Raw genomic sequence first — 11,452 nt, 5'->3', positions numbered from 1 at the left:
TTGTAATAATGACATACTATCTTGTAATAATGACTTATCATCTTGTAATAACGACTTACTATCTTGTAATAATGACTTACTATATTGTAATAATGACTTACTATATTGTAATAACGACTTACTATCTTGTAATAATGACGCATTCTCTTGTAATAATGACTTACTATCTTGTAATAATGACTTATTTTCTTGTAATAACGACTTACTATCTTGTAATAATGACTTACTCTCTTGTAATAATGACTTACTATCTTGTAATAATGACTTATCATCTTGTAATAACGACTTACTATCTTGTAATAATGACTTACTATATTGTAATAATGACTTACTATCTTGTTATAATTACTTACTGTCTTGTAATAATGACTTAGCTATCTTGTAATAATGACTTACTATCTTTTAATAATGACTTAGCTTTCTCGTAATAACGTCTTACTATCTTGTAATAACGACTTAGCTATCTCGTAATAACGCGATTGTAAATCGTTATTGCTAGATGAAATAGCTATGTAGTTATTTCGGCATAACGTTATTACGAGAAAGCCATGTCTTTATTACAAGATAGTAAGTCATTATTTCAATACATGTGAAGCTGACATGTGGAGCTGACGCGTGAAGCTGACATGCAGTACGTCACTGAGCGACACGTTAATGGAAAAGGATCGCGACCTTGCTTCTAAGGTTTTCTTTATATGTACGTAAGAACTGTGAAAACAAACTCTACAAATTACGTTTCTGACGTTCATAAAGGGCTAGGTAACTTCCGTGCTATGTGAGGTATTAATTGATTTACCTATAATGTCAAGCCGTTTGCATCTCAACAATTGACGCCTATTATGTAATGTAACTATAGTGAGCGTCATTCGATACGTAGGCTGTTACAGGTATAGACGCTCCAATAGGTACATATCCTTACCTTACTACTTTATTTCAGAGTCTGTCCTAACAAAGGCTCACCGTGCCTAACATCGACATATGTTCTCGATTTTACCGTACGCTTTATAACGGTTACCGCATCAGAAATGTTCCATTAAACAGAATACTCACAAGGGTAGATATATTATTATATATTATTATATATATATTATTACATCGACATATGTTCTCGATTTTACCGTACGCTTTATAACGGTAACCGCACCACAAATGTTACATTAAACAGAATCCTCACAAGGGTAGATATAGAATTATATTATTACATCGACATATGTTATCGATTTTACCGTACGCTTTATAACGGTTACCGCATCAGAAATGTTACATTAAACAGAATCCTCAAAAGGGTAGATATAGAATTATATTATTACATCGACATATGTTCTCGATTTTACCGTACGCTTTATAACGGTTACTGCATCAGAAATGTTACATTAAACAGAATACTCACTAGAATAGATATAGAATTATATTATTACATCGACACATGTTCTCGATTTTACCGTACGCTTTATAACGGTTACTGCATCAGAAATTTTACATTAAACAGAATACTCACTAGGGTAGAGATAGAATTATATTATTACATCGACGTATGTTCTCGATTTTACCGTACGCTTTATCACGGTTACTGCATCAGAAATGTTACATTAAACAGAATACTCACAAGGGGAGATATAGAATTATATTATTACATCGACACATGTTCTCGATTTTACCGTACGCTTTATAACGGTTACCGCATCAGGAATGTTACATTAAACAGAATCCTCAAAAGGGAAGATATATAATTATATAAACAAGGTTCATACCAAGTTCAATGTGTGGCATCTACGATGCGATATTTTATCAACTTTAAACCAAGCTTACCCTTCAACACTCCTTGCCCATTCTCCTCGATAGCATCCAGTTAATGAGTTTATTCACTACCATGTACATGTAATTATTTAGAAACATATCTAAATTAAGTGTGTGAGCAAATATATCATATTCAGGTTCATTATTCCAACACAAACAATATAGATACATTTTATTTAATGTCTTTTATTATCCAATGGTATATGTAAGATATAGCGCAGCTGATACCCCTCTTAACTAACCATGTCATTACAAATGTCATGGAAATGGATGAAACATCCCAATCATTGCTCGATACGTACACCAATAGTTTACAGACTTATACCAATATATTACTCGTATGTATATAGCTGGTTGTATGAATAGTGTACTCCTTGATTAATTAAAACATTTATTGTATGAATATACAAAGTATCGTAATGTAAAATGGGTGAATAGTTAAACGTGAATGATTGGCGGAAGGAACATTCATGGAATGAACAAAAGCTACAATCCATAGCCAGTAGGAAACAGAGTATCACGTTGTAGGGGTTTATGGAACAAAAATGTGCACGTGTTAATGTCTGATTTCCTCATAAACAAGTTGAGCTTAGAATCAAAAATATACATGGAATTACAATCACTTGGATTAACATACTTGAGTTGTATTATTGTCTACTCTACTTGTACCCGTTGTTGTCCCCATAAAGGCATAGAAGAATTCTTGTTAGATAGAAAGAGGACGAATATATCAATATTTATACAATTAACACGTACAGACACCCCTACGTCAATGGGTATTCCTGGTGAGCTAATCACAAATCTACGCTTTCCAATTAGCGGCCAGAAAGCGTGAAAATAGTATTACCTAACAGTACCTTGTACATTATCTATTCTTTCGGCATTCTGATTAAATATGAGGTGATGATGGTTCGATATACAAAATACTTACAATGAAAGTATAAAAGAATCAATACGTGTGTTTACTGCAATTATCTCTTTTCTTTTTGTATCACCATTATATCGATATCCATCTTTTACTGAATTACATATATTTCTATCCTACCTTTAAACACTGACCGAATTCTAATCCGACATAAAATCCCTAACATAAATCACACTCATCCTCAGTCATACGGTAGGTTGGTACTGTTAATTAACATTTAAAAATAACTGCATTTCTTTTCTGCGTTCATGGGAGATTTCACTGGGCAGTTGAAGGCATCCACGAATTCTGGTAGCTGTGACAATATGACGTTAGTTCTGTAAAATATAAGGTGAAGAGGCGATGTCAACATTGGAATCCCGTCTGGTTATCGACTACTTGTTATTCTTAGATGTTTGGAACACAATATTTAGGAGAATATCTTACCTGATGTTTTCTGTGACTATTCCCCGAATAGCAAAGTTATAAGAGGATATCTTACCTGATGTTTTCTGTGGCTATTCCCCAAATAGCAAAGTTATAAGAGGATATCTTACCTGATGTTCTCTGTGACTATTCCCCAAATAGCAAAGTTATAAGAGGATATCTTACCTGATGTTTTCTGTGACTGTTCCCCGAATAGCAAAGTTATAAGCCGTGTTGTCGTTTCTACTGTAACACATCGTCTGAAACAAACAACAGTTCGACACAAAGTAGGTGTAAATATCGCCTCAATGTAAATTGTGATGTGTGTATGTAATTGTTATATTCATTATTTATAGACAAATAACCAGTTTGTGTAATTAACTAAACTTCAGTGTGAGTACTACGCGTATTACAATTCTGTTATCATGATATTTACCTGTGCGAATGCAACGAAAAACATTTGTTCGTTTGACAGATCTAAGCCAGGGGCTTCTTTCTCAGCTCCATTCGTTTTCACCCAGTTACGGTAAGCCTTAAAGATAAAAGTAACCATATAAGTTTGAGTACATGGGGTTTAAAAACAACAGATGACATAATATGCGTGTCGACAAATATACTTAGAAACTCACAGTCACCCCTAAAACTGCAGTTACACAAAAAATATGTAAAAACACAAGGTCACCCTAAAACCACAATTAAACATAAATATAAAAACTTAGTCGCCCCTTAAACCACACTTAAACATAAATAAATAAATTAACAGTCACCCCTAAAACCACAGTTAAACATAAATAAATAAACTCACAGTCACCCCTAAAACCACAATTAAACATGAATATATAAACTCACAGTCACCCTAAAACCACAATTAAACATAAATATAAAAACTCACGGTCACCCTAAAACCACAATTAAATATATAAACTCACAGTCATCCTAAAACCACAATTAAACATAAATATATAAACTCACAGTCACCCCTAAAACCACAATTAAATATAAATAAATAAACTCACAGTCACCCCTTAAGCCACAATTAAACATAAATATAAAAACTCACAGTCACCCTAAAACCACAATTAAATATATAAACCCACAGTCACCCAGTAAACCACAATTAAACATAAATATAAAACTCACAGTCACCCCTTAAGCCACAATTAAACATAAATATAAAAACTCACAGTCACCCTAAAACCACAATTAAACACAAATATATAAACTCACAGTCATCCCTAGAACCACAATTACACCATGTAAGTATTAAACGTGTCGAAACGTTACAAGACCGACTGGTACCTTTGTGAAGCTATGACTCGAGACCGACTGGTCCCTTTGTGAAGCTATGGCTCGAGACCGACTAGTCCCTTTGTGAAGCTATAACTCGAGACCGACTAGTCCCTTTGTGAAGCTATGACTCGAGACCGACTAGTCCCTATGTGAAGCTATGACTCGAGACCGACTGGTCCCTTTTTGAAGCTATGACACGCTATGGCTCATAGCTTGACAAAGGGACCAGTCGGTCTTGAAACGATGCGACACGTTTAATACGTACATTGTTTGTGTAAGATGAATCTTTGATATCACATATTTCCAAACTGATGAATCTTATTTAACACAGTTACACATATATATAAAATCTCGATATTAAAGTCAGACGACACTAGAATAAGGAAATCTTACGATAAGCACTTTTTGATTATTTCATTTCAAAATGTTTTTTTAAATCAATCAGATTTTTAGGAAATTGGGCAACAGGCAAAGTATATACAACTATGAATATGCACATAAGTTTGGAACATAAGGAATAAATATGGAGACAAACGAGCTAGTATTCGTTTAGTATGCCAGTAATACTGAAATATTTTAACAGTGTTCCACTTCGTGTATGCATGTACATTGCTTGTTGATGAGACTTTACATAAGCCCCATGAATCAGCGAGTCAGTTGATTTTGATTCACCATGTAACGTCCTTATTTAGACCATACTGACACATCGATCATCTCAGTTTCGAAAAATGTAATTAAAAGGTTTTAATTAACATTGTTAAGATTTTAGACACTATTGGCATCATCGATCACCTCATATTCAAGTGATTTAAGTTTACCTTGTAAACCTCATAATTTCTAACTTGAATTGTTAAGTTTCTTTTGAACTTATTGCTCGCTCCATGGCCTAGTCATTCTATAATTTAATCTACCTTGACCCCGCTGACATCAGCTATATAAGCTACTTTGACCCCGCTTGCCTCGGCTATTCCTACAAGCCGAGTGATATTATCTTATAAGCTGCTTTGACCCCGCTTGCCTCGGTTTTTCCTACAAGCCGAGTGATATTACCTTACAAACTACTTTGACCCCGCTTGCCTCGGCTTTTCCTACAAGCCGAGTGATTTTACCTTATAAGCTACTTTGACCCCGCTGGCATCAGCTATTCCTGCAAGCCAAGTGATATTATCTTATAAGCTCCTTTGGCCCCGGTTGCCTCGGCTATTCCTACAAGCCGAGGGATATTACCTTATAAGCTACTTTGACCTCGCTGGCATCAGCTATTCCTGCAAGCCAAGTGATATTATCTTATAAGCTACTTTTACACCGCTTGCCTCAGCTATTCCTACTGGCATCATCGATCACCTCATATTCAAGTGATTTAAGTTTACCTTGTAAACCTCAAAATTTTTAACTTGAATTGTTAAGTTTCTTTTGAACTTATTGCTCGCTACATGGCCTAGTCATTCTATAATTTAATCTACCTTGCCCCCGCTGACATCAGCTATATAAGCTACTTTGACCCCGCTTGCTTCGGCTATTCCTACAAGCCGAGTGATATTACCTAATAAGCTACTTTGACCCCGCTTGCCTCGGCTTTTCCTACGAGCCGAGTGATATTACCTTATAAGCTCCTTTGACCCCGCTAGCCTCAGCTCTTCCTACAAGCCGAGTGATATTATCTTTTAAGCTACTTTGACCCCGCTTGCCTCAGCTATTCCCTCACTGGCGTAGTACTTTCCTTTCACGGGCACCTGTAGAGGAAAGAAAGGACGATTACAGTTAAAAAGGCCCGAGGTTTGTTTTACAACTTACTTCAAATAAAGCTTAATACAAGATGTCATTTTCCGGACAAATCTGTTAAAGATTGCTCAAATGAACCCCGCTGCCATCAGCTATTCCTGCCAGCCAAGTGATATTATCTTATAAGCTACTTTGACCCCGGTTGCCTCGGCTATTCCTACAAGCCGATTGATATTATCTTATAAGCTACTTTAACCTGCTTGGCTCGGCTATTCCTACAAGCCGAGGGATATTACCTTATAAGCTACTTTGACACCGCTTGCCTCAGCTATTCCTACTGGCATCATCGATCACCTCATATTCAAGTGATTTAAGTTTACCTTGTAAACCTCATAATTTTTAACATGAATTGTTAAGTTTCTTTTGAACTTATTGCTCGCTACATGGCCTAGTCATTCTATAATTTAATCTACCTTGACCCCGCTGACATCAGATATATAAGCTACTTTGACCCCGCTTGCTTCGGCTATTCCTACAAGCCGAGTGATGTTATCTTATAAGCTACTTTGACCCCGGTTGCCTCGGCTATTCCTAGAAGCCGAGTGATATTACCTTATAAGTTACTTTGACCCCGCTTGCCTCGGCTTTTCCTACGAGCCGAGTGATATTACCTTATAAGCTCCTTTGACCCCGCTTGCCTCGGCTATTCCTCCAAGCCGAGGAATATTACCTTATAAGCTACTTTGACCTCGCTGGCATCAGCTATTCCTGCAAGCCAAGTGATATTATCTTATAAGCTACTTTTACACCGCTTGCCTCAGCTATTCCTACAAGCCGAGTGATATTATCTTTTAAGCTACTTTGACCCCGCTTGCCTCGGCTTTTCCTACAAGCCGAGTGATATTGCCTTATAAGCTACTTTGACCCCGCTGGCATGAGCTATTCCTACAAGCCGAGTGATATTACCTAATAAGCTACTTTGACCCCGCTTGCCACAGCTATTCCTGTAAGCCGAGTGATATTACCTTATAAGTTACTTTGACCCCGCTTGCCTCGGCTATTCCAACAAGCCGAGTGATATTATCTTATAAGCTACTTTTACACCGCTTGCCTCAGCTATTCCTACTGGCATCATCGATCACCTCATATTCAAGTGATTTAAGTTTACCTTGTAAACCTCAAAATTTTTAACTTGAATTGTTAAGTTTCTTTTGAACTTATTGCTCGCTACATGGCCTAGTCATTCTATAATTTAATCTACCTTGCCCCCGCTGACATCAGCTATATAAGCTACTTTGGCCCCGCTTGCCTCGGCTATTCCTACCAGCCGAGTGATATTATCTTATAAGCTACTTTTACACCGCTTGCCTCAGCTATTCCTACTGGCATCATCGATCACCTCATATTCAAGTGATTTAAGTTTACCTTGTAAACCTCATAATTTCTAACTTGAATTGTTAAGTTTCTTTTGAACTTATTGCTCGCTACATGGCCTAGTCATTCTATAATTTAATCTCCCTTGCCCCCGCTGACATCAGCTATATAAGCTACTTTGGCCCCGCTTGCCTCGGCTATTCCTAAAAGCCGAGTGATATTACCTTATAAGTTACTTTGACCCCGCTTGCCTCGGCTATTCCTCCAAGCCGAGTGATATTATCTTATAAGCTGCTTTGACCCCGCTTGCCTCGGTTTTTCCTACAAGCCGAGTGATATTATCTTTTAAGCTACTTTGACCCCGCTTGCCTCGGCTTTTCCTACAAGCCGAGTGAAATTACCTTATAAGCTACTTTGACCCCGCTTGCCTCAGCTATTCCCTCACTGCCGTAGTACTTTCCTTTCACGGGCACCTGTAGAGGAAAGAAAGGACGATTACAGTTAAAAAGGCCTGAGGTTTGTTTTACAACTTACTTCAAATAAAGCTTAATACAAGATGTCATTTTCCGGACAAATCTGTTAAAGATTGTACAAATGAAAAATAGAAATAGAAATAAATGTGAGTTACATTGAGAGGTTTGGGGTTCCCTAGGACAGTGAATGTCCCCGACTTACATTGACAGGTTTGGGGTCCCCTGTGACAGTGAATGTCCCCGACTTACATTGACAGGTGTGGGATTCACTGGAAGAGTGAATGTCCCCGACTTACATTGACAGGTTTGGGGTCCCCTGGGACAATGAATGTCCCCGACTTACATTGACAGGTTTGGGGTCCCCAGGGACAGTGAATGTCCCCGACTTACATTGACAGATGTGGGGTTCACTGGAAGAGTGAATGTCCCCGACTTACATTGACAGGTTTGGGGTCCCCCGGGACAGTGAATAGCCCCGACTTACATTGACAGGTTTGGGGTCCCCTGGGACAGTGAATGTTCCCGACCTAAATTGACAGGTTTGGGGTCCCCTGTGACAGTGAATGGCCCCGACTTACATTGACAGGTTTGGGGTCCCCTGGGACAGTGAATGGCCCCGACTTACAGTGACAGGTTCGGGGTCCCCTGGGACAGTGAATGGCCCCATGGTCTTGGTGGAGTAGTAGTCGCCCACACACTCCTTCGCTTCTTTCCACTTAGATTTGGTGGCGTTACTCCACCAGTTTTCAATGGATCCATCTTTCTGGAAGTAGGCACCTTGATTGGGAATATAAGAAATCAAAATTTTAACAAATATGTCGTATTTCACATTAAACCTCTATTTTTAACGTGTCGCTATCCTAATAAGAAAAAACATATTTCATAAAACATATTTCGTTATTTAAAATTAATCAAGATACACATACATCCAGTTACCTATTATCAGAAAAAAGTATTTAATTTCCCAAATTTCGCAGTTCAAAAACAATCTCTTTACTTAAAGCGTGTGTTTTTTTCTCAAGGCCGCACTTTTTTCAAACGCTGTTTGAAATATACGATGACAACATGTTGTATTAAGATTCTGCCTCGTTTAGGCTCACATTTGTACTGATATATGTCTTGATAACTATTTAAACTAATCTGAATATATTCTGGAAACTCAGTTTTATATTATAAAGTAATCTATCCTTGCTTTTTTTAACCGTGTTGGATGATAGTCTTGTTTTCGCCCAGGTTAAGACCCGCTGCATGCTATATCCGGGCAACCAAGAGTGACCAATCTAAGTTTATAACATTGTTTCATAAAGGTTGTAAACTAAGTAAGGTTAGAACTAATCACCCCACTCGTCTATGGAATGCACGATGTAATGTCCAACGGTGCTGCCCATTGTTCCGAAGTTCATAAAGTGCGGGAGAGTATAGTCGTAAAAGGGGAACTGTAGAAGTCCGGCCGGTACGATGAGCTCGTTCCAGCTATTGTAGAACGAGATTAAGGTGGCGTAACTCTTGTAGTACCACTCCGATTTATCCTGTCCCTTCGATAGTCTGTTGTTCCACTGAACTCTTATAAACTGGTTCATACTCAGAACATTCGTAAAGTAGTCGTCCTTATCTACTTTCAGCTGCAATATAAATTCAAATTTCACATTTATTCTGGAAATACTAAATAGTGTTCAAATAAAATACAGGAGATATTTATACAACATAAATGGAACCATAGCCTAACAGTATACTGTATATCCTGCTGGGATACTATATCGGAAACCATAGCATAACAGTATACCGGATAACCTGCTGGGATACTATATCGGAATTGTTATACAGATGGTTATGAAAGTCTCGTATAGAAAGTAGTGTGCTTCAACCGGGGATCGAACCTGCGATCCCAGACTTCCTAGTCGGACGCTCTACCACTGAGCTGAAGGAAACTTCCCTCTAGCACGAGGCTAGAAGGCGACCGTGATCCTATGTACAATTAAAATCTGCCACAGAACTATCAGATATTTTTCGTAATTATCGGAAATATGTTAAAAACGTGTCCCAGTTAAGAATGAATATTGAATAATATTCAAAATGATAATACCGTCATAGGAAAGGTATATGCATGTGATTAAAAAATATAAGGTGGGACACTTGTAGGAAAACGGTCCGAAATTGGCATTCAATACAAAGAAGTGGGTTTTTTTATGGAAGTGTTACAAAATGTACTGTACTATGTCTACGGCGTATCGGTCTCGCTAGCGGTTAACTAGTGCTATACATGGGGAGTTGGGGTTAATTAGTGCTATACATGGGGAGTTGGGGTTAACTAGTGCTATACATGGGGAGTTGGAGTGTGGAAATTAGTATGTACGTGCTATACTGTATTTGTATGTCAATTTCGAAACCTACAATCTTAAAAACGGATAATATTTTTTAAACCGCTTTGAGACGACCTACGAACTAGGTTGTCGAGATAATGCGGTACATAAGAACCTCGAATTATTATTATTTGTTATTTATTAAAACCATGGCTAATTTGGAGAATTAAGAAATGTAATCGGAATCGCTCCTGGCCCTAACATATTTCAATTACATACAATTTTCCGCTTATATTGATCGCTTATACCCATATATTAGCCACAATATCGGAGTGTTTCTTTCAGAGTACCATTACACCAGTTCAAGAGCCTACGAGACCAAATAGTATTTTGTGTTTAATTTCTAGAATAACCCAAAATATCTATCAACTTGTAACAGAAAGGAGCTGTGAATGGTATTTATATAAACATTATTGGAATTGATACCATGGTGGACAAATGTCCGGTTTTGGCGCCCCGGTTTTTGGGGCGTCTCTGCTTACCGTGGAGTACATTGAGTCCATCTCGCTGTCATTCAACAGGAAATCTGGGTAGCCGAGTTTGTACATGGCTGCGTCCAGCTACAAGTAAAACAAACATGTTACAGAAACTAGTCGTAGTGATTCAATGGGCGGATTGGTCGAGTGGTTAACACTCTGCCCTTCCAAACAGTGCGGCCAGGGTTCGATCCCCGAAGTCGCCGTACGCATGGGATATTAGAGAAAGTGTTTTTCTCCTGCCCATACAACTCCAACGACCTAGGTGGAGTATACAATGGTCTGGGATGGGTGTTGCGGTATCTGTGCTGTAGCATTCAAGTGAGGTGGCACTATAAATGATACCGTTGGAAGCACGGTCCCACTATAAACAGAACACAATACATCTCCAGCACACACACAGGCATACACACATAGGGAGATATTAGTCAGGTGACATAGGACTAGAAGTTAGCGCCTGATAAGGCAGCTCCTGCGAATTCCTCAATATTGTATTGAATAATATATATATGCTAATTGTATTGACTGTATAAAATTGTATATCTATGTACTGTAAAGCCCTTTAGAGTGGCTTATGTAAGCTAGATAGTGCGATATATCAAATGTTGTATATTTTATTTATACTGTTGT

General features: G+C 37.9%; 1 protein-coding gene across 1 annotated transcript in view; it reads right to left on the bottom strand.

Annotated features, from left to right (window-relative positions):
• Nucleotides 1-1,963: 1,963 nt before the first annotated feature.
• LOC110441173 (endothelin-converting enzyme 1-like) overlaps nt 1,964-11,452 on the bottom strand; it is a gene marked incomplete at its 5' end in the record, with an annotated part of 21,557 nt that continues 12,068 nt past the window's right edge. The window contains 7 exons of the mRNA XM_021484270.1: nt 1,964-3,039; nt 3,314-3,387; nt 3,564-3,659; nt 7,915-7,986; nt 8,612-8,763; nt 9,326-9,608; nt 10,829-10,906. Of these exons, the coding sequence (XP_021339945.1) occupies nt 2,940-3,039; nt 3,314-3,387; nt 3,564-3,659; nt 7,915-7,986; nt 8,612-8,763; nt 9,326-9,608; nt 10,829-10,906 (855 nt within the window). The remainder of the gene's footprint in view (nt 3,040-3,313; nt 3,388-3,563; nt 3,660-7,914; nt 7,987-8,611; nt 8,764-9,325; nt 9,609-10,828; nt 10,907-11,452) is intronic.

The sequence above is a fragment of the Mizuhopecten yessoensis genome, unplaced genomic scaffold, assembly GCF_002113885.1.
Source record: "Mizuhopecten yessoensis strain PY_sf001 unplaced genomic scaffold, ASM211388v2 scaffold715647, whole genome shotgun sequence".
NCBI classification, from domain to species: Eukaryota; Metazoa; Mollusca; class Bivalvia; order Pectinida; family Pectinidae; genus Mizuhopecten; species Mizuhopecten yessoensis.
The sequence above is the reverse complement of the archived record's forward strand: the minus strand, read 5'-3'. Positions and strand labels throughout refer to the sequence as shown.